Below are 23,967 nucleotides of genomic sequence, written 5' to 3' on the forward strand. Positions count from 1 at the left end.
GAGCCACAACTAAGGAGCCAGCCTGCCACTTATACTAAGGACCCTGTGCAACCAAATAGATAATAAATAAATTTTTTAAAAAAAGAAATAAGGAAGAAAGGAACGAATGAATGGGCTGGGGGATTAAGGAATACATTAGGGACAAAATTCCAATATGTGACAGGTTTGCTAAAAAGGAGCAGGTTATCTTCTGATACAGCACTTGCTGTAAAGCTCAGGCTTTGAATGATGCCTTTCAAGGTGCTAAAGAGGAAGATGTCAGACAAGACAACACCTGATATTTCCTCCAAATCTAGGATTCTATAATTCTATAATCCTTTTAGACAGACAGTGGGCATCTGTACTTCTACCATGTATAAGAAATTCTATTCCCACGTTATCAATCATACAGAATTTTAAAGTAATCATTTTTTTTTTTGCGGTACGCGGGCCTCTCACTGCTGTGGCCTCTCCTGCTGCAGAGCACAGGCTCTGGACGCGCAGGCTTAGCGGCCATGGCTCACGGGCCCAGCCGCTCCGTGGCATGTGGGATCCTCCCGGACCGGGGCACGAACCCGTGTCCCCTGCATCGGCAGGCGGACTCTCAACCACTGCGCCACCAGGGAAGCCCTAAAGTAATCTTTTAAAGCTTGGAATCATCTGTTCATCATTCCCATAACAAGTTACACTTCACAGTGCCCTTGTTGGCTTATTTATTCCCATTTGTTAGGATGCTTTGGCTGTGAGAAAAAAGTAAATGTATTTAGTAATACTAAAGAAGACTTCAAAAGTGATAATAAAAGTGTGAGATTTCTAGCCTCGTTTTCTCTCAGCGGTTCCCAAACATTAGTCTGCGTACAAATCTTCTGGAAGCTTGTTAAAGTGCAGGTTCATGGCCCCTGACCCTGCGGATTCTGGTCAGTCAGTCCTGTGGCCACTGGAGTGGGGCAACCCTGGCTGCACACCACAGTCACCTGTGGAGATTGTTACAAATTTCTGAGCCACCGCTTGACCTCTAGAGATTGATTGACAAGGTGTCAGTTGAGGCTAAGGCATCCTATAAGGGAGCTTATAAACCCTCCCCAGGTCATTTAGAAACACAGTCCAGATGGAGAGGAGCTATACTGTACCAGGGACTGGCTCCTGGCTCTGCCAACTGCACAGCATAGAAAAATCTTCATCCCTTGTACCGATTGAAGTAGGCTCCTGTGGCAAAGGTATCAGACGTCCCAAAGGAATGCAAACACTCTTTCTGCACAGGGAGAAATCGAAGGTACGGAAAAGCAGATTCTGAGCTTGAACCAGAGAAAAGAAGACCTGTTGGTGGACTTGAAGGCTGCCGTACTAAAACTTCACCAGCATTTTCAGCAAAAACAGCAAGAATTAGAAGAGGAAATGCTGTCAGCCAGAGCATCAGACGAGGATGGAGGGGCTGAGAGGGGTGCTTCTGAATGGAAGGTGGGTATGACATTAGTTAATGCTGGTCCCACATTCCACAAGAGCTTTAAATTGGTAGTATTTTTCACCTGGAAGGCCTGTGGCATCTATGTATATGGCCTATAGTAAAGGAATTTTTCAAAGTGGAAATACTCTGCGTGAGATTATTCACTAGTGAATATTAATCCTTAGGGTGTGTCTGTTCTGGACTCAACCCAGAATTCTTATGCACAAGTTACTTAAAGAGGTGCTTATGAAATTCCATGGGTAGGTGGGTGGCATCTACCCTTTGAAGTATCTTCCTACTAAACAGCCCATTGCAAACTAAAAAACGGGCCCAGCACCTCTCTAAGCCCACTCTGAATCCACATCAATGAATCACATTCTTGAATTGTTTGATGAGGGGCCACAGAAGGCAGTGCAAATGAAAGAGATCTAAGATTTGAGTGAGTCATGATATTCAGCTGGATGAGCTGAGAGTTGCTAGACCCCGAGGCTTCTTGTGTGGGTGGGCATCTTGGATAAAGTAAGTAAAAAATTAGCTACATAAAAATGCAGCCAGGCCAGGATCCTGGTGACGTTGAATGGCAACCCGGCTGCAGGTCTTTGTGCTGTGCCTTTCAGTTGAACAGAACGGGCTCCATGTTCTTCCTGCCAGCCGTCGAGGAAGAGGTGGAAGAAAGCTCCCTGAAGAACGAAGTAAGGAAAATGATTTTCTCGTTCAAGTTTGTTAGAACAGTAATCTCTAAAAGGTCAATGAGAAGATCTTAAAATGAATGGAAACGTAAGGATTTTTAAATTCAATGCTGGTAGTTTGTAAGGGTGATTGAAGTAGTTGTCTTACGTTATTAATGTTTAAGTGCATCTAAACCTACTTCAGGCCAGAGTGGAATAAATGTAATTCAGACACACTTGTTGGCAGAAGGGAGAAGATGAAATTCTTTGTTGTATCCTGACTTCTGAGTACTTTCTCTGGAGTTTTGAGTACTTTCTCTGCTGTTTGGTTGGCACTCCTGGTGTGCTTTATAGAACTTTATCTTTCCATATTTGAATTACTTTTTTTAGTCTGAAACAGCATTGCCAAGGACACAAAGAATGGTATTAGCAACTAACCCTACTATGAATCCTTATTACTCCATCAGAACTGGTTGGATGAGACCTTTACCAGTTGTCTTTCCTGATATCAATTTCCATTTCATACTTTAAGAATTAAAGTGATAGTGGGTCTTGTGCGAAAGGGAAGAAAATTGCAGCAATTTACAGTTTTTAATGTCTCACACGTAACCACCAGACATTCTCCCTGCTCGTTTTATAGATTGTTCAGTAGCTCCACGGTCACACAGAACAGACTGTTTTCCTTCAGTGTATCACTAGGATACGTGGGGCTGAGTGGTCGGACAAGGAGAAGTGAGGCTTATTATACACTCTGACCATCAGACAACTTTATGATCTGATTATGCCTCTTCACAACAGAGAGAATTGTGAGAGTGGAGGAGGTACCAAGACCAAAAAAAAGAGTGCACTTCAGTGCAATTCTAATTTGAGACCTGTATTTGCCTCTGAACTGATATGTTTATAGTATTCATTGTTTGTCTTTGACAACGATCAAAAAATACATGTACATCAGGCTGTTATTTTAAAGATAGCGTTTGAGGTTACATGTACCAAAGCAGATCAAATTCCTAAAGCACTGTTTTAAAGATCCCCTTTGTGTGACATGAGCTGAATCCCAACTTATAAGAATATTTTTTAGGCTTTAGGAAGAGCAACCACATTTGGACTCCTGTGATGTAGTTAGCCAAAGAAATCGATGACAAATAGGGGGATGGGTGGAATTAAGGGCTGCAGTTATACTACCTGGTAAGCTTAGTCATATAAAAGAGATGAAGAGGATGCTGTTATGATGGTAGGAAATCACCTCCCTTTGCTAATCAATTGGTTGCTGTGTCAGAGTGGAGATAAGAAAGCAGAGCCACCTTCCAGGTCCCCATCTTCACTCTGGAAACATGACAAGGATGTGGAGGAAGACAGGACATCCTCGTCCTCTGGAACGATGGTTCAGGTAATACTGGACATATCACATTTGTTGGGGCTAGGGGATGGGCAGGGATAGTAAGCCAAAGCAAAGAATTTCTTATTGAAAGAATGCTTCAGGATACGTGGGTTGAAATTTTTTTAAGCTTCTCAGTGTTACCTCTGCACAAAGCAAAGACGACTGAGTACTTACCTATTACTTGCATTTCTTTTGTGCACTTAGTGATAATAGGAGAGTATTTTGCTGAGAAACACTCCATGTGTGAAAATCCAAACTGACAAAACATAACTGAAAGGAGCACCTAAAAGGTTTACCATAGTGGTTAAAGTATTTAACATGCCACTCTTTGGGGAGCAGTTGGGGTGAGAGGTCTCCCCATGATTCTCTTTTTGGACAAAGTAGCATGGAAGGTAAATTAATAAGTCTTTTTGCTCCTTATGACCTTCTAAACCTTCTCCAGCCTCTCAAAATAGAGGGCAAATGCCCTCACTTTAGAAAATCATTATTACATGCTGATGTGAAGATGATGTTTTTCCGTTGCTCCTGAAAGATCTCTTCATCATTATGATCCACACACCTCCCGCGCCTGCCTCCTGACCAGGGCTGACCCCTCCCCCAGCTCCCAGGCCAGTCCTTTCATTCATCTTTGGCACGGGGCTACACTTGTACCTGCATCTCCAGTCTCTTTCTCTTGGTAGCTTCCTTTCCTCTCTACCTCAGAAGTATTCAGTTTCCCCTTCCCTAACAAATTCCCTCCCCCATGGCCCTACCCCGCTGAACAAGCTGAGGGACCCAGAGCCCAGGCCATCTCTTCAGAAAGTGCTTTGCCTCCCTGGGGTGCCCTTCTCTCCATATCTGCCTGTGGACTTCCTTCCTACCCATCCACAAGGGCCCATCTCAACTTCTGCCTCCTCCAAGAAACTGCCTGCCTCTTTCCCTTTGTTTTCCCATAGCATTTTGAACCTCCGTTATGACCTATCACAGTTTTATGCATAGACCTGACACAGTTTCATGAAAAGCAAGAACTTTACCTTCTACATTTTGACGTCCTGTACTGAGCACAATATGCTACTTTAATGCATTGAGTTTCTTTTTTTTTTTTTTCTTTTTTACATCTTCATTGGAGTATAATTGCTTTACAACGGTGTGTTAGTTTCTGCTTTGTAACAAAGTGCATCAGCTATACATATACATATATCCCCATATCTCTTCCCTTTTGCGTCCCCCTCCCTCCCACCCTCCCTATTCCACCCCTCAAGGTGGTCACAAACCACCGAGCTGATCTCCCTGTGCTATGCGGCTGCTTCCCACTAGCTATCTACCTTACGTTTGGTAGTGTATATATGTCCATGCCTCTCTCTCGCTTTGTCACAGCTCACCCTTCCCCCTCCCCATATCCTCAAGTCTGTTCTCTAGTAGGTCTGTGTCTTTATTCCTGTCTTACCCCTAGGTTCTTCATGACATTTTTTTTCTTAAATTCCATATATATGTGTTAGCATACGGTATTTGTCTTTATCTTTCTGACTTACTTCACTGTGTATGACAGACTCTAGGTCCATCCACCTCACTACAAATAGCTCAATTTCGTTTCTTTTTATGGCTGAGTAATACTCCATTGTATATATGTGCCACATCTTCTTTATCCATTCATCCGATGATTGACACTTAGGTTGTTTCCATCTCCGGGCTATTGTAAATAGAGCTGCAATGAACATTTTGGTACATGACTCTTTTTGAATTATGGTTTTCTCAGGGTATATGTCCAGTAGTGGGATTGCTGGGTCATATGGTAGTTCTATTTGTAGCTTTTTAAGGAACCTCCATACTGTTCTCCATAGTGGCTGTACCAGTTCACATTCCCACCAGCAGTGCAAGAGTGTTCCCTTTTCTCCACACCTTCTCCAGCATTTATCATTTCTAGATTTTTTGATGATGGCCATTCTGACTGGTGTGAGATGATATCTCATTGTAGTTTTGATTTGCATTTCTCTAATGATTAATGATGTTGAGCATTCTTTCATGTGTTTGTTGGCAGTCTGTATATCTTCTTTGGAGAAATGTCTATTTAGGTCTTCTGCCCATTTTTGGATTGGGTTGTTTGTTTTTTTGATATTGAGCTGCATGAGCTGCTTGTAAATTTTGGAGGTTAATCCTTTGTCAGTTGCTTCATTTGCAAATATTTTCTCCCATTCTGAGGGTTGTCTTTTCGTCTTGTTGATGGTTTCCTTTGCTATGCGAAAGCTTTGAAGTTTCATTAGGTCCCATTTGTTTATTTTTGTTTTTATTTCCATTTCTCTAGGAGGTGGGTCAGAAAGGATCTTGCTGTGATTTATGTCATAGAGTGTTCTGCCTATGTTTTCCTCTAAGAGCTTTATAGTGTCTAGCCTTACATTTAGGTCTTTAGTCCATTTTTCTTTTCTTTAATTTTTTTTTTTTTTTGCAGTACGCGGGCCTCTCACTGTTGTGGCCTCTCCCGTTGCGGAGCACAGGCTCCGGACGCACAGGCTCAGCGGCCATGGCTCATGGGCCTAGCCACTCCGCGGCATGTGGGATCTTCCCGGACTGGGGCACGAACCTGCGTCCCCTGCATCGGCAGGTGGACTCTCAACCACTGCGCCACCAGGGAAGCCCTCTTTAGCCCATTTTGAGTTTATTTTTGTGTATGGTGTTAGGAAGTGTTCTAATTTCATTCTTTCACATGTACCTGTCCAGTTTTCCCAGCACCACTTATTGAAGAGGCTGTCTTTTCTCCATTGTATGTTCTTGCCTCCTTTATCAAAGATAAGGTGACCATAGGTGCGTGGGTTTATCTCTGGGCTTTCCATCCTGTTCCATTGATCTATATTTCTGTTTTTGTAACAGTACCATACTGTCTTGATTACTGTAGCTTTGTAGTATAGTCTGAAGTCAGCCTGATTCCTCCAGCTCCGTTTTTCTTTCTCAAGATTGCTTTGGCTATTTGGGGTCTCCTGTGTTTCCATACAAATTGTGAAATTTTTTGTTCTAGTTCTATGAAAAATGCCAGTGGTAGTTTGATAGGGATTGCATTGAATCTGTAGATTGCTTTGGGTAGTAGAGTCATTTTCACAATGTTGATTCTTCCAATCCAAGAACATGGTATATCTCTCCATCTATTTGTATCATCTTTAATTTCTTTCATCAGTGTCTTATAGTTTTCTGCATACAGGTCTTTTGTCTCCTTAGGTAGGTTTATTCCTAGGTATTTTATTCTTTCTGTTACAGTGGTAGATGGGAATGTTTCCTTAATTTCTCTTTCAGATTTTTCATCATTAGTGTGTAGGAATGTAAGAGATTTCTGTGCATTAATTTTGTATCCTGCTACTTCACCAAATTCATTGATTAGCTCTAGTAGTTTCCTGGTAGCGTCTTTAGGATTCTCAATGTATAGTATCATGTCATCTGAAAAGAATGACAGCTTTAATTCTTCTTTTCCAATTTGGATTCCTTTTATTTCTTTTTCTTCTCTGATTGCTGTGGCTAAAACTTCCAAAACAGTGTTGAATAATAGTGGTGAGAGTGGGCAACCTTGTCTTAGTCCTGTTCTTAGTGGGAATGGTTTCAGTTTTTCACCATTGAGGATGATGTTGGCTGTGGGTTTGTCTTATATGGCCTTTATTATGTTGAGGTAAGTTCCCTCTATACCTACTTTCTGGAGGGTTTTTATCATAAATGTGTGTTGAATTTTGTCAAAAGCTTTTTCTCCATCTATTGAGATGATCATATGGTTTTTATTATTCAATTTGTTAATACGGGTGTATCACATTGATTGATTTGCGTATATTGAAGAATGCTTGCATTCCTGGGATAAACCCCACTTGATCATGGTGTATGATCCTTTTAATGTGCTGTTGGATTCTGTTTGCTAGTATTTTGTTGAGGATTTTTGCATCTTGTTCATCAGTGATATTGACCTGTAGTTTTCTTTCTTTGTGACATCTTTGTCTGGTTTTGGTATCAGGGTGATGGTGGGCTTGTAGAAAGAGTTTGGGAGTGTTCCTCTGCTATATTTTGGAAGAGTTTGAGAAGGACAGGTGATAGCTCTTCTCCAAATGTTTGATAGAATTCCATTGAATTTCTTGATCCTGCTTTGCAGATCAATTACATGTTGCTTCCTCTTTCATTTATGGCTAAATGTCTTTACTTTGGTGCTCCTCTTTCTTGGCCCCTTTTGTAATCATGATTTTGTCCCTTGCTATACTTAAATTGCTGTTGACTTCTGCATATCAATTAAATGCCCTTTTATTAGTCCTAATCCTTCTTGATCTCTTCAGCACTAAATACCTCTTCCTTCTTGAAATGCAGTGTTTCTTTGGCTTTTTTTTTTTTTTTTTAACATCTTTATTAGGGTATAGTTGCTTTACAGTGGTGTGTTAGTTTCTGCTTTATAACAAAGTGAATCTGTTATACATATACATATGTTCCCATATCTCTTCCCTCTTGCGTCTCCCTCCCTCCCACCCTCCCTATCCCACCCCTCCAGGCGGTCACAAAGCACTGAGCCGATATCCCTGTGCCATGCGGCCGCTTCTCTTTGGCTTTCTTAATTCTGTACTTCCTTGTCTTATCTACCTGCAGCCCCTCTTCCATCTCCTTCTCTTGCCCCATCTCTGTGATGGTAGGCATTTCCCCCAGTGTTTTGTCCTCTTCTTTCTTCTCTGTTTTCTCTCATGGCAATTTCTTCTCCTCATAGGTTTGGTAGTTACCTGTATGACAGGGATTCCCACATCAAATCTCTAGTCTTGACTTTTCCCAGAAATCTGTTCCTCATTTTTACTCTCCAGATAGATTTCTCTTTTTGAATGTATTTTCTTCATCTCAAATCCATTTACCAACTTTCCTTCAATGCTTCCTCTTCCTCCTAATTCCTCAGTGTCTGTTAGTGGCACCACTGTTTTCTCAGAGTCTGAGACAAACTTCAGAGTCGTCTCAGGTACCTCATTTGTCTTACCTTTCATATCCACTGGTCAAGTGATGTTCATTCAGTCTTTACATCCTTCTTCACCTCCCATTATTTTTGTCATCTTCCTATTCCAGTCAGTTGTTAACTTCTTCCCTAGACTTTTAGAGTAGCCCTCTAAGTGGATTTATAGCCTCTAGTCATTTATATGTCTTATACAATATTAACTGATGGCTTTTCCTAAAGCAGTTCATGCTAAGCTCCAGTCTTTCCTGGATTCTATCTGCTGAATAAAATGCAATCTTCTTAGCCTGACTTCCAGACTTATGATCCCAACCTACCTTTCCAATTTTATCTAAGCTTTACCTTTGGTTTTTGGTTCATAACTTTCTAATAGCAGTTACTGTTTTCAGTACGCAGAGCAGGAAAGTAACATTTTCTTAGGAACTGTGAGATGCTTTATAAATGTCATCTTGTTTAATAATCACAGGAATGAGTGAGCTAGGTTATATTCTCACTTTAAAGGTGAAGTAAATGAGGCTCAGAAAGTCCAGGTTAACTTGTCCAAGATCACACAGCTTGCAAGTAGAGCAATCAAGATTGGTCAGTTACGTCATCCACTTTTCCCACTGCATTATGTTAAATATTTGTGTACATTTCATTTTCCCATTGTTTAACTTTGACCTAGTAAGTGGGTTACACTTACTAGGATCAAAGTGTACATCCATTTAAAATGTGACACACATTGTCAAACTGCCCTCTAGAAAGAGTACATCAATTTTATTTCTACCAGGAATGCATGGAAATGCCTCTTTCCTGACCCTAGGCTGATATTGGACATTTTCGGTCTTAGCCAAACATAGCCAGTGGCTTAAATTGCATATATTCTAAGAATTTTGAGTATCTCTTTAGGTGTTCATTGGCTTTCATATTCTTCTTTTATGAATCACTTGTTCACGCCATTTGACTTTTTCTTCAAACAGACTGGGATGTTTTCCCTATTGATTTATAACAGTAATTAATATATTAAGGATATTAACAGTTTGCAAGATGTTATCCCAGTCTGTTATTTCTCTTTTAACTTAGATTATGGTGTCTTTTGTGGTGCATGTTATTTTATTTATGTTGTTAATACTAATTCTTTTTCCTTTATTGTCATGATTTAGAAGTCCCTCCCCACTCCTAGATTAGAAATAGATTCACTCATATTTTCTTCAAGAATTTTTATGGTATAACTTTTACATTTAAATATTACATACAATTAGAATTCATTGTTAGTAGTGAGGCGGAGGACTTAGCTATATTTTTCATGGATAGGATAGTTGTTCCCAATTTTTAAAATTCATCTTTCCCCCATTATTAGAAATGTGGGCTTTATCATATAATCTTATTTAATTTTAGTTCTCTTAATTATCCATTTAAATACGTAATTCTCTAGATTCCTTATGTGTCCCTCATTAACTACAGAGCTTTAGAGAATTTGAGTCTTCAAAATAAAGACAAACCTGAGGAAGTTGATTTTTTTTGCCTAATAAACAAATTTTTTTTCTCAATGCACCTGACTTCTCTAGACATTTTTTAAGCAGGTGATTTGTAACATGAGCAGGTCCAGGAAGAGGGACCTGCGTGGCAGCAGGGCAGGAACTTTTCTGGACCTCTCATTCTTTTCTTTACAGGAGGCAGCTTGGAAAATAAGCATGTGTGATAGTTCCACGGCACAGATTTTTGCACAAGACTCACTAATCACTGAGCAAGGCCCAGAATTTTCCCTGAGCCCCAGCCAAACACAAGAGGTAAGTCCTTGTTGGTGACAAGCCAACTGCCCAGATACCTGGACTAGCCCCCAGAGATGACAAGCTCTCTGTGTTTTGCAATATTTTGTATTGCAAACCAAGAGGTCTTTGTGAACTTTAACATCTTCATGTGCACAGCCAAGCCGGAGCACAGGAAGATTCGACATCAGGTGTTTACATAGAGAGTAAGCGTGGTACAGAGCAATTAAAGATTTTTTACTCACTCACCGCTTGTGAGGGTGAACTAGCCTTTCCATTAACACCTCCTTCTTTCTTCTGTAGATATAACTTATGGGGGCGATGAAAGTGGAGGAGAGCTAATATTGATTAACTGCCTATTACATAAAAGGCATTTGTATTTGCTGTCTAATCCTCAGATTATATAAGGTAGGTTAATACCTGCCATATGTTTACAAATGAGGAAATCAAAATTCAGGGAATAAAAGTACAGTTGGTAAATGGAGGAGTAAGAGTCAGACTCAGAATATTCCACTCTGCCTTCCTAATTTGAATATTTAGTATTGAAAGATGTGAAACCAAGGCAGATTTGGCCTCACAAAATAAACCGCCACCACACCATCCCAGTGGCCTATTTAGTATTTGTGCAAACGCATTTAGGTAAGGCACTTTAGCCAGGCAGATTTGCATTTTATAAAATGGGGGGTGGGGTGGGGTGTGTGCACCTGTTCGTAGAATTGACAGTAAAATATTTTTGATGGTTGGTATTTTGGCATGAAATATAGCTACAGCCAGAAAATTCATTTGCCTTTTAAATGGATCTTACTTAGATCAGCGATGCGTTATGTAGAAATCAAGCAGTATAACATTCACTAACTGAGAGGCTAACTTGGATGCCAGAGGGTTGACAGAATTATGTCAAGACTTAGGACTTCCCTGGTGGTCCAGTGGTAAAGCATCCACCTTACAATGCAGGGGGTGGGGGTTCGATCCCTGGTCAGGGAACTGGGATCCCACATGCCGCGGGGCAACTATGCCCGCGCTCCACAACTACTGAGCTCGCGCGCCTCAACTAGAGAGCCCACATGCGGCAAACTACAGAGCCCACGCGCCCTGGGGCCTGTGCGCCGCAACCAGAGAAAGAAAAGCCGTATACCACAACTAGAGAAAAGCCTGTGCCTCGACGAAAGATCCCTCATGCCTCAACGAATATCCTGCGTGCCGCAACTAAGACCCGACGCAGCCAAAAATAAATAAAAATAAATAAAAAAATAATAAATACATTTTTTTTAAAAATGTGGACTTGTAGACCCCAAGGCATAATGAAATCAGGGATTGGATTCTGGTTCTACTTACTAGTTGTGTGACCATAGTCAGTTTGACTAGCTTCTCTAAGCCTCAGTTTCCTCATCTGTGCACTGGGAATAATGGGTTTGGGGTGTGAAATATGAGATGGTCTTATCACAGTGGCTTAGCTCTAGAGCCCAATAAAAGTTTGGGTATTATCAGTTTACATTAATGCTTTAGAGATGACATAATTCTCTAACAAGAAATACCTGTGGTCATACTCTTTTAGCCCTCCAAAATGTACAGTCATAAAACTTTCATTTAAATACTTTTAGAATTTGGGGTTATCGTTTGGAGAAGATATTCAGCAGGGGTGCTATTATGGAAAAAAACTGTGGACTCAGAATTAAAAGATCTCAGAGCTGTGTGACCTTGGGCAAGTAATTTATATCTGGGCCTGAGCTTCTCAGAAGCAATGTGGTGGGATGGGAGGGGTGTGAACTGATTAAACATTAAATGTACTTGGATTTCTGTAACTATAAAAAGAGGTGAGTGAACCGATTCCTGGCACATTCCCCAGGCCACCTTCAGGTATTAAAGTTCTACAATTACAAATAATCTTTTTCTCTTCTGTCACCTTTGGATTCTTTTCAGGTTCAAATAACTAGCAAATAAAGCCGAGATTAGTTATCCAGCTTCCTTATTTCCTCATTAATTCAGTGAGTTAGTGAGAAAGCTAAGAAATTAAATATTGTCATTTTTTCTACATCTGTGTGGCAGATATAGGTGCTCGAATGTTTTTGAGGAAATAAGCAAGGCAGATGGTAAATCTGTTATTGAAGATTAATTAATTAATCAGTATCAACAGGTTATCTCAGGTGACAAGAGGATCCCAAAATCTTTGCCACTAAGATAGAAATATCTGAAAGCTAGAAAACAATTAATCAGATAACTAGAAATTGGTGTCTGGCAGTAAAATCACATATCTGTTGCTTTTTTATTTATTTATTTTGCGGTACGCGGGCCTCTCACTGTTGTGGTCTCTCCCGTTGCGGAGCAACAGGCTCCGGACACGCAGGCTCAGCGGCCGTGGCTCACGGGCGCAGCCGCTCCGCGGCATGTGGGATCTTCCCGGACCGGGGCACGAACCCGTGTCCCCTGCATCGGCAGGCGGACTCTCAACCACTGCGCCACCAGGGAAGCCCTGTTGCTTTTTTAAAGATCAGAATTAAAAAAGAAAATTGAGACAGGTGAATCTAAATATAGATCTGTATGTGAACTTCAGAGAAAGCAAGGCAATGGGAAGACTTCCTTAGGAAGGTGATTCTTGAAGAAAACACTGATGAAATCAGGGGAGAAATAGCATTTTGGCAGAAAAGGCAAACATATGTGAAGTTAATAGATGGTCAAGGGGAACGAGTACAACTCAGAGGACCCTTCTGCCAAACCAGCTTTCATAAGCCTCATCATTGTGTGTGAAAATGAGTGGTATTTTCATACCCTGCATATTTTTGTTACCACATACCAATTTCGTCTGCTTCTGTTGTACTGAAAGTTCTATGTTGAAACGAAATTCCACAAATATCAGGAAATATGCATTTGAGTTGCATATTGCTCACATTTGTGAGCCACTCCCATTTCTCAGTTAGCCAAAATAGTGCCTTATTAGATGCTGAGATGGAGTTAGCAAAGCCTTATATAGAAAACATTGTCATTTCATCATACTCAGAATGAATAAAATATTTACGGAGATCACTAATTTTGTAGAGCAAAACACAGATCCTTATTCCTAAAGAAATTCCTCTAGAGGGGTCGACAATACTCTCTCACTATTCTGGAAAAAGATGTGAGAAGCAAATATATCTCTGTATCAATTCATCTTTTGCCTCCAAATTGAAAGTATCTATTATATAATTACTAGAATACTTTCCTTTGGTACCTGGGAGAAATTTTTCTATCGGATCGATAAGCAACCTAGGTGTTTCGATATTAAAAAGAACACATCACACAACAATACTTTCTCTATACTATAGGCATCTAGTCCTTAACTCAGTAATATTTGAGTATTTAGAAGGTGAAAAGTAGTTTTAGAGACACTCTCTGAAGAATACGAGCAAAGTTTCCAAATTACCCCAGTGAAGCTTATCACTTGACTCAAGTTATTCTTAATAGGGAGAAGTTTAGATAAGTACTAGTGGGGGTGGGGGGGGGGAAGCTAAAATATTTTATAATCTAAACTACTTGAGAAGATGTTAAGTTAAAAGTGTGAGGTATATTTCCTTGTATCCCTGCCAGTGTGTAAAGATCTTTTTTCGTGTTTGAACAGAGTGCACAGCAATGTAAGCATTGCTTAATCATGCATCATGCAACTTTAAACAGCCAATTCGCTGAAATGTTTCAGACACACACACCCACATGCACACCCTCTCGCTCACACTCACCTGTCTCCTGGGACCCACCGTTTAATGAACCGCAAGCCTGTTTGCGTCCTCTGTGCCCAGGAACTCTGTACCTGTGTACATGCAGATCAGCTGCTTGGAAACCTGGGGCGCCAGGTCACGTGATCATTGCTATGCCTGTGGAGGTGGCTTTTTCTTTTCTTTCTTACTTCTTCTGGCCTTATTTTTCTTTTAACTGGGGAAATGCTATAAGTTCACAGGTCTTTGCAAGTCCAAATATGAACGTTTTGGACTCCTAACTTTTCACCGCTGGATTGCCTTTGGATTTATCATAGGGTACCACACCTCCTATCAAGGTTGCAGCTCCGGGCTTTTCTGATGAGCAAGGAGCTTTTGAGGCCACAGTGGAGAAAGCAAGGCCCAAGCCTGCGGAAGTCCTCCATGTCTGCAAGAACCAGGTGGCTGAGCTGGAGCTGTGGCTGCAGCAAGCCAACGTGGCATTCGAGCCAGAAACGTTAGATGCAGACATGCAGCAGGTGGTGGAACAGCAGCTGGTAGGGTGCCAGGTAAGTCTAATGGGTCTGAGCTAGGGGTCTGCCTCTTCGCCAATCACCTTCTAAGACTGGGTGAGTTTCTTTTAAAGCGACAGTGTGATTCTTCCTGTTACTCTGACCCCTATGTTTATCTTGGCCTCAACTTTTTGTTCTCAGGATAGTTCTTTGAAATGATTTACGTAAGCAGAGTATTTGGGGAGATAGTAGTGGGTAAGATCTCAGAATCTAGAGTTCAGATCCAGTCATTAACTGTGAACTGGTAGGAGTTAACTTCTCACCTCATTTTCCTCATAGAGTAGGTTATCTCCTAAGACTTTGTCAGGATTAAATGAGATAAATTATCTAAATCAGTGTCTGGTGTATGAAGTATATATAAAGTGCTCAATAAATACTAATTTTATGCATAATATTAAATTCTTTGAATTTTCATTCATCAGAAATGAAAATGAATATCCTGATTTGCAGGATTGCAGATACAATATAAAAGGGCTTTGCTGCCGTGTTATTACAAATGCTCCTGCTCTTGCTGGGGAGGGGCAGGAATGTAAACTTCCTTGCCTGGGAGCCATTTTGAGTAACATTTGCTGGCATAGCCCAAAGGTTGGGATCTCTGTACCCCTTCAGGGAAGGGCGAGACTGACGACACTGCAGGAGCATAATTGAGCTTCACGCAGGACAGCCCAGCCCAGCCCAGCCCAGCCCAGCCCAGTCCAGCCGAGGCGCCTCCCCTAAAGGCACTTAAGACCTGCCTTGGCCAGATTGGCTCGCTTGCACTGGTCCCAGGGACAAGGACTTCCTCTCAGAGTAACCCAAGTCGCTGGCCAGCCCACAGGGAGCTCCACCCACTATATCCCATTATGGGGTTGGGGAAGACCCACCTTGGCCCGAGGCCGGCGCTCCTCCCCTTTTTCCATTCAGACTCAACAGTCTTACAACATCCGGTGCCTGTCCAGTGGGACCCAGGTAAGCAAGCTGGACTTCCTTCCTTGGGCAGCTCAGCACTTCTCACCCCAAAAGTCAGCTCCGAGGGCGGATTCACTCAAATACTGGCACTACTACATGATCTAGCTGATGCGGCGCTCGAGAGTCTGGAGAAGACAGTGTAATTCAGCACAGAGCAGTGCTACTCTAATCTGAACCTGCAGTATTCCAGATGTTGAGACCTAGCCACTTAAGGCTATTCAGAAGCCATCTGCCAATTGATTGTCCTGCTGACTGGGTAGACCCCCAGAGCCAATTCCTTGATCATTACCAAAATCTGGTCCTTGGGCCACTTGTAGTGAGTTCAAGGATGTGAGAGCTGCTCAAGGAAAAAATAGGACCGCAAGGTGGCAGTAGCTCGCAATGAGCTTTATTTGGTGGGACCAAATAAAGCGTTTTGGTGGGACCTGGAGGGACTGGAAAGTCTCTCATGGCAGGGGACCTTCCAGAGGCTTTGGCAAGGAGTGAGGGTGGGACCACCACCCGGAAGGGAAGAGACAATGGAACTCCCAGAAGATGGGCAGTCCAGAGGGGCTCATGTCTAGGTGATGCCAGAGAGCTCTGAAGGATAGCAGAGGCTGGGGTCTTTAGAGCACCAAAGTTTGACTTAACCATGGCTAACAGATATGGGGGTCCAGTTTTGAATCTGACACTAGTGAAATGTGAGCTGATATTTCTGCTGTGAAGAAATGAACAACATATGGGTCAATATACAGGGGCCAACTTTGGCTCATTTATATAACACCATTACACATACAGTTTAACTTTGAAACATATAAAAAGCCTTACAGTGGTCTGTAAAAACATTGAGTTGCCAGAGGGAAAATGTCCAAAGGACAGGAGCAAACAGATCGGTCAAGAAAAAATTATATTCGGTAATTTAATATTTGAGAAGAATGTTTAGCCTTGATTATGAAAGACTTGTGAATCAAAACAGCTGTTGTTTTGTTCCTACATTACCTTGGCAAAAATTATACCATCCTGGAAAACTCTGGAGAAATAGATTCACTAATGTCTGTCTGATTGGTTCAATGTTTTGGGAAGTCAGCTGTTAGCAGATAAGATGTCCATCTTCTTTGACCTAATAACCCCATTACTTTAAATTTACCCTCTGAAAATAACCCAAAAGGAGAAGAATATTTATGGCTGCATTGATTACAGAAGTGAAGCCCTGGAAGCAGTTGAAAGGCTTAACAGTAGGGAGATTAAGAGAATTATAGAGTATTGACTTGTGGCTATTAAAGTACGAATCATGAAGTATATGTATGTAGACACATGAAAATGTATACATAAAATAGCTAAATGGAGAAAAAGAGTGCAGATTTATAGTATACTTTGTTTACAGCCACTTTAAAATCTGTAAGTACATATTGTTTAAGCTTAGAAGAGTATTATAGAGGATACAAGTAATTTGCTTGAATGGAGAAGTTATAAGTTTGTTATGTGAAAATTTGTTTTAAGAATAGAGTTCTTCCTTAAGTTTCTCTCAAAGAACTGAACTTGTTCATAGTCACACACTATTTTAGCCCAAGCATTCACAGTGCCGGCATGTAAGGCTGAATGCTGCTGCTACACTCGTGTGCGCATCCAGTTGACATGACTTTTGGGGCTCCTGAGCCCCAGGAGAGGGCAAACTTGATCTGTTCGGAGGAAAACAATGATGGTGACTTACTGGGAAACTTACTTCATCCTCCTGATTTATTTTTAGATCCGGGTGTAAGTTGGCCAGTTGTATCAATGACTAAGTGTTTTAGGTTCTAAATTATGTCTTCTGTAGTCGTCTTCTGATATTTGGGAAGCTTATTTGGCTTGAGAAAGCGAAGGAAAAGAGCAAAGGAAAGAATTTTCAAAGAATTCTTTTTTTATTACTACTCAGCACTTGGATTGCAATAGAAAAAGGTTAGGAAGGTGGGGAAAAAAATAATAGTTGGCACAGACTACGTATCAAGCCCTGGCCAAAGTATGTGGATTTAACTCTAGCTTCTCAAAGTGACCTCAGGAGGTAAGTTCTGTTATTATCCCCATTTTGCAGATGACTAGAGGCACAACCATACAGTATAAGGTGCCCAAATTTTCCCAGCTACGAAGTGGCAGGGCTGAGATCTGAACCCAGGCAGTCTAGTTCCTGTGTCTGTGGTCTTAACCACTATGCTATAATGGATATATTAAGCTCTGTTTTCTAAGGTGAATATAGAATCACTTGTTTTAGATTATTTTACAACCAATTTATTTATTTATAACCGATTTGGAGTTGGTTTGGTTGTACCCTTATGGATAAGCACAGGAATTATGTGGAAGTTGTTTTTCTTTCCCCAGGGTCCCTTCCAACTTGTGTTTCTAGGACTTTATATATACACTTAGGTAGCAAGAGTGAATCTAACTTATTTTAGACTGTAACATTTGCTTAGGACTAAACCTATGATTAATTAAATGATTTTATTTCCTAGGCTATGCTAACAGAGATTGAGCACAAGGTTGCCTCTCTGTTAGAGAATTGCAAAGATCAGGGCCTGGGAGACAGTGGAGCCACTCAACAGGAGGCTGAAGCACTTTCCTTGAAACTAAAAACTGTGAAGTGCAATTTGGAAAAAGTCCAGATGATGCTGCAGGAGAAATACAGCGAGAACCAGGTAAAAGATGACTGTGTATAAACATGTATGTAGATGCATGCATATGGTAGATCCATCAGCAAAGAGCTGTGGGTGGAAGTAAGGAAACAACTACAGAGGAATTACAGTAAGTGAGGAAGAATTATGCCTCTTAAAACTGTAAGGCTTGGTTACACTAGCTTTTGTCATTGGTTTCATTTGCTGTGTAGTTTTCCCATCTAGGTTGTCTTTAGTGATGGTGTTGGTTTGGTTAGAGTTGGTTTGACTGGGTTGATTGTTCTTGCTGATAATGAGCTCTCTGTAAGCCTTCTTCATAAAAGGATATATTTTAAAGGAATTGTGTGACTCTGATTGACTGGAAAAATGAAGCCTTTATAGATAAGATTAAAATTTGACAACCAGAAACACAAAAACCTGTTTCCAGGGTACTTTTTGTTATTCATTTATAAATATTCACATATACTGATGAAAGTATCATACAGCTAAAGTGTGCTGTGACTTTTAAAAGCATTCTGTGTATATAAATGCAAATGTTCATCTTGTGAGCAGGATCTTACTATATAAGATTTGCATCCATACTTATGAGTTGGTGGTTTCTACTTAAGAGGAATAAGATTGGCTCCAAATACACAGGCTGTATGGATCCCCTTTTATCCTAATATGTTCTCTCTCTTTTAAAGCAACTACTTATGTTTTAGACATAGGGGAAATTTGAGTTCATAAGCATAATACCATGTCTGTTTTTTATATCCATTTCACTTTGTCCTCAGTAAAAAGGTGCAATAGATTTCCTAGCTTTTACTAACTCATTGGATGAGTTAAGTTGAGGAATGATAAAACGACCACTTCATCAAACATAGTGGTTTTTGAAGTTGTTATGAAATAAGTACATTAAATCGTAGTGTATAATTATTGTAATTAACAAAATACAGTCATTTACTTCACATAAAACTTTTCCATTGTGTAGTCGCATTATTAGAATTGAAATAGGTCACCATTTTAAATAGTCTGCCATCATAAAATGTTTTGCAGCATTCTACCATGCTAAAGAAATCTTCCGAGCATCAGAAAGTTCTCCAACCAGATAACCTTTCTGAATTTGAATCTGTTGTAACTGAAAGGCCACAGTTTAGCAGACAAAAAGATTTCCAGCAGCAACAGGTAATTTCAGCCCCCGAACAGTTATAAAGATAAGAATAAAGCTTTCTATATGGAATTTCCCATTGAACTAAATACTGAAAGGCCATTGGAGTGTTTTCTTACGTGACTGAATAGAAAGTGTGATGTGTGAGTGTTCCTGTGTGTGCAGCAGCTCTGAGTTTTGAGCGTTTACTGCAGTAGCTGCTTTGCTTTCATCTGCTACAGTTGGGGATACTGGAACTTGGCTGCCTTATTAACTTGCGTCTTATATCAAACTAAGCAAATATCTTCAGGGTGAACTTACCTCTGTAACTGCAACACTTCTTTCCCTATTGTTTCAAAATGTGTTACTATATTTTTGGTGGTTTTCCATGTGTGTAACATATATTTAACAATACTTGGTCATTGTGTGAATATTTTAAACAAGTTTTTGAAAAATAAAAGTTAACGAGTACAAGCAAGCAAGAAAGAGTAATAGTAAATAATGATTTAGGAAGTGATTCCAAATCAGCTGATCTCAACAGAAGAAACCCTTGGGTAATAACTGAAAACCTTGATTGATTGGACTATTTGAATCTTATTCAATTATAGGTTCTGGAGTTAAAACCAATGGAACAGAAAGATTTAATCAAATTCATAGAATTTAATGCTAACAAAATATGGCCTCAGTATCGCCAACATGATAAAGATACAGCTCAGACATCATCTGTGAGGTAAAATATTTTTAAAGAATCGGACATTTGGTAGTATTGTGGTTGGGAGAGTTAACAGTGTTTCTTTTAATATCACTTATAAAACATTGTCTGAATGTAATAAAATTTTTGTATGTTGATTATTCTTTTCACCTTTTGTTTTCCCTTAAAAGCAGTAAGGCATCTAGCCCTGAAAATGATGCTCCAGACTTGATCTTGTCAACCCAGGGCCAAAGTGGAGATAAATGGCAATATTTACATCATGAACTTTCATCAAAAATTCGGCTCCCTCTACCTCAGCCTGTGCAGCCCCAGGTCAGTGTGTATGTGCACACAGTGTAAATAAGTGTGTTTACCTTTGAAAATCCAACGAACGTTCATTAAACACACGTGTATGTTCTGCATTATTTTCAAAAAGCAGTTTATTTATTTTCAGAAGGCAAAGATGCCAGGTGGATTTTCTTACTTAGCTATCCTCTTTTCATCTTCCTGGAAATCTGCATTAAGTGCTTCCCTTTTGTGCTTCTATAGCACGCTGGGCTTCCCTGATCATAGCTCTTACTATACTATACACCTGCGTATTTGTCTGTATTCCCCATTAGATGGCATGAGAAGAAAGACCGTGTCTGCCTGATTCACATTTGAGTGCCTGGCACAGTAGTAACTGGAACATCAAAAAATCTTCGTTACTATATGTTGAATGAGTAAAGGAATGAATAATATATGTAAAAAAAACTTTGAAAATGATACGTTGCTATATGAATGTCATTCATTCATCAAAATATTATTTGGGGGCTTCCCTGGTGGCGCAGTGGTTGAGAATCTGCCTGCTAATGCAGGGGACACGGGTTCGAGCCCTGGTCTGGGAAGATCCCACATGCCGCAGAGCAACTGGGCCCGTGAGCCACAACTACTGAGCCTGCGCGTCTGGAGCCTGTGCTCCTCAACAAGAGAGGCCGCGATAGTGAGAGGCCCACGCACCGCGATGAAGAGTGGCCCCCCCTTGCCACAACTAGAGAAAGCCCTTGCACAGAAATGAAGACCCAACACAGCCATAAATAAATAAATAAAAGCCAAGCATTAAAAAATATATATATATTATTTGGCATCTGCAGTGTGCTGGCCCCCTATGCCAATGGTACCTGTCTATAGGTATTCTCACCAGCACACCTTATCACACCTGATTATTGCCATTACAAGGGTTTATTCATACTGTGCCAGCTACTGATGGATGTCTCTCTAAACAGGGAGCCCATGAGCAGAATAGCACCGTGGCTCCCAGCAATCAAGCTTCTGCCTTTAACTTTGCACTCAAACTGCCGGGGCACAGGTTGTCAGTGGTTTCCCAATTCCCCAATCTGGTGGGAACTTTTCCGTTCTACTCTACCAAGAACCTTATTTGACCAATTAAAGTTGAATCAAATTCATTGGTAGGATTTTAGTCTTGGTTTCTCCTTGTCATATACACTATAACATGTAATATATCATTCTTTTTCCAGCAATAGAATAACAACCCTTGTTCTCCACCCTTCCACCCCAGCAGAGTCATCTACCATCCCATCCTGTTCCTTTATATATGTTAGTTTTCCAATTTGGGAAAGAAATGAACTCTGAATCATTCTCCTTTCTGAAGTCACAGCTCATTTTCAGTACTTATTTCGCTTTTCAATAACAAATCAAGATGCAAATCTGTCCCTGGAGGTGACTGTATTCTATTGTAAGAGTTGGCTGTATGCCAGGAGTCTACCAATAAATGGGAAAAGAAACAGCTAACCTTGGAACACAGATAGATAGCATCCCTACAAATTGAAAGATTAGTGGTTTTATTCTATTTTTCAAATTATACTTTGTTTCCCCTCGTTTTGTTATCTAAATGGACCCTCAAGTGTCTGTGTAAAGCCTGTCATGAATTTTCAAAGCTGTCCAAAATATTTAAATTTTAATTTAATTATTTTTTTCTTATAAATGACAAGATAGACAAAAAACACTTTCCAAGAAGGTAAACTCGGAAGATAGCATGTTAAGGCATTTTTGATGTTTTATGTTAACATTCACAGGATCTCAAACTGTTTGTAATAGGGTTTCCCTTTTTCAAATAGGTTGCCACAAATATGAGTGTTCTACCCAGTGTGAGTATATATAACTTTAGGTACCCAACAACTGAAGAACTGAAAACTTATACCACCCAACTTGAAGACCTCCGTCAAGAAGCAAATAATCTTCAGACACAGGTAGCAGCTGCATGTTATATATTTTCCTCATTGCAATAACAAAAATGAGGGGAAATGTGATATTGTAAATTGGTCGTAAATTTCTTTACTGAACAAATAATAGGACACATAATGGAATGAGTCCTAGAATTGCAAATAGGATTTATCTCTCTTACTGACTCTGGTAAATTTGGTAGTGGTTGTGTAGAATACCATGTGCATAGGCTTCTAAACCTGAGTCCAGGATTGGCAGGAACAAGGATCTTGATTGATTAGTACTGTCTGCAGTGGGGCTGTGGGATTGCAAGGGTGAGGAGGGAGGGAGTAGCTGCAAGGTTTCCAACCTTGAGTAGGCTTAACACTGAGGCGGTGTGCGGGATAGCTTAGGTACCCATCAAAGAACAGGGCAGGAAACAGCCCAAATTGGGGTAATCAGTAGCTTCAGCAGGCTCCTAATTTACATACAGTCACCAGGCTGTACCATGCCGTACCATGCCTACCTTTAAGATGTTGTACCTTTTTCTAATGAATCCTTCAAGTTTCTTGACTTCTTTTCCTTCTCCAGGCCACACTTGATTTCATTAACCCACTTTCTCCTATGTTAAAATATGGGAGGTGGAGAACAGTGGGAAGAGGGATAGTGTGATTTATCTGGGACCACGCTTCCACCTGGATGGCCCCACTAAAGAAGTCCTTCATCTTTTGATTTACCTTTTAATTCCATTCAGTAGTCAATTCACTACCTAACACTGAGTTTCTTAAACTTGTTTCTCTCAGAGTTAACATCTTAATTTTATTTATTTATTCTGCTACCTAGTTCACAATGCATTTGAAATGACTAATTATAAAAAAAAAAGCATAACATAAATTGTAAACTATAATGGAAACCAGGGAAAATGTAGGCTTAGGAAGGCGAGGAATCTTAGTGATTTTTATTTTTCCTTTTCTCCTCTTGATTTAGGAAGACGTGTCAGAAGAAGCATATGCAAATTTGGATAAGAAATTACTTGAACTCTTTCTGACCCTCAGTCAGTGCCTGGGCAGTGTGGAGGAGATGCTGCAGACCCCTTGGCTCCTGAGAGGGGATGTCGGTGCCCAGCAGGTGCACTACGAGGTAGGGAGCGTCCATCAAGCCCATGTGTTGGCCATTACCACAGGCGGCCCACTAGTTAATTAGAGCTGAAACCTCTCAAGGTCAGACCTTGTTCACAGTGTCTTTCTTCCTCTCCACTTTGCAGACTCTGGCTCTTGAGTTGAAAAAACTTTGCTTAGCTATGAGTGACAAGAAGAATGATATTTCAAAAGCCATGACTTGTCCTGGCAAGAACGCCAGCCTGTTCCTTGACTGTTTTGATAACCTCCAAATCTACCTGGAGCACATCCAGGCTACAACTGCCTCTAGGAGCAAGTCCCTGAAAGCTGGCCTCGACTATAACCGCAGTTATCAGGTATGGGTCTGGGCGCTTGGCTGCTTTGACACTGTTTTAGGTCGTAGCATGGACCTCTAATTTCCATTCATTCATATTCCTGGCGGCATTCATGAGTGGGAATTGCTAAGGAAAGCGATGACACTCTTTCTGTGAAGGTCTTTAAGTTAGTTCAGCTGCTCATGGTGGGAGACCATTTGAAAGTGAGGTCCTTTCCAAACTCTCGGGTATGAATTTGTTAGGTTGAGCTAAAGTAATGTTTCTTTCCTGCGTTACATTCAGCCACGTAAAGAGCATCACCTGGCAGGATTTCTAGGTAAGGGGAGCCATTACAGTTTTTGAGCAAAGGAATGACAGTCCACGTACATTTCCGGCAGATGCACCTGGCAGTTGTCTAATGGGGATTAGAGCAGAGACTTGAGGCAGGTGGACTAGTTAGGAAGCTACTAAAAACTATCTAATGAGAGAGAAAAGAAACAGAACATCACTTAGGAAAGAGTCTTGCCCATAAAATCAAACCTGAATCTGATCAAGCCTCTAGGATCCCA

At 40.7% G+C, this 23,967-nt stretch overlaps 2 protein-coding genes across 8 annotated transcripts in view; one reads left to right on the forward strand and one right to left on the reverse strand.

Moving 5' to 3' along the window:
- SYNE2 (spectrin repeat containing nuclear envelope protein 2) overlaps window positions 1-23,967 on the forward strand; it is a 332,333-nt gene that overhangs the window by 218,495 nt on the left and 89,871 nt on the right. For 5 of the 7 annotated variants that reach the window (XM_029238377.1, XM_029238372.1, XM_029238373.1 and 2 more), the window contains 12 exons: window positions 1,240-1,437; window positions 2,041-2,115; window positions 3,368-3,478; window positions 10,046-10,162; window positions 14,142-14,372; window positions 17,789-17,971; window positions 18,983-19,111; window positions 19,682-19,803; window positions 19,956-20,097; window positions 21,882-22,013; window positions 22,954-23,106; window positions 23,231-23,440. In XM_029238377.1, coding sequence (XP_029094210.1) covers window positions 1,240-1,437; window positions 2,041-2,115; window positions 3,368-3,478; window positions 10,046-10,162; window positions 14,142-14,372; window positions 17,789-17,971; window positions 18,983-19,111; window positions 19,682-19,803; window positions 19,956-20,097; window positions 21,882-22,013; window positions 22,954-23,106; window positions 23,231-23,440 — 1,803 coding nt within the window. Of the gene's footprint in view, window positions 1-1,239; window positions 1,438-2,018; window positions 2,116-3,367; window positions 3,479-10,045; window positions 10,163-14,141; window positions 14,373-17,788; window positions 17,972-18,982; window positions 19,112-19,681; window positions 19,804-19,955; window positions 20,098-21,881; window positions 22,014-22,953; window positions 23,107-23,230; window positions 23,441-23,967 lie in introns of all 7 variants that reach the window. The other 2 variants (XM_029238375.1, XM_029238378.1) reach the window with 2 other exon arrangements.
- Window positions 1-23,967, reverse strand: part of ESR2 (estrogen receptor 2) — a 193,753-nt gene that overhangs the window by 12,034 nt on the left and 157,752 nt on the right. The gene's annotated exons all lie outside the window — the stretch shown is intronic.

This window comes from Monodon monoceros, unplaced genomic scaffold, assembly GCF_005190385.1.
Source record: "Monodon monoceros isolate NGI ecotype Baffin Bay Population unplaced genomic scaffold, NGI_Narwhal_1 Super_Scaffold_21, whole genome shotgun sequence".
NCBI lineage: Eukaryota > Metazoa > Chordata > Mammalia > Artiodactyla > Monodontidae > Monodon > Monodon monoceros.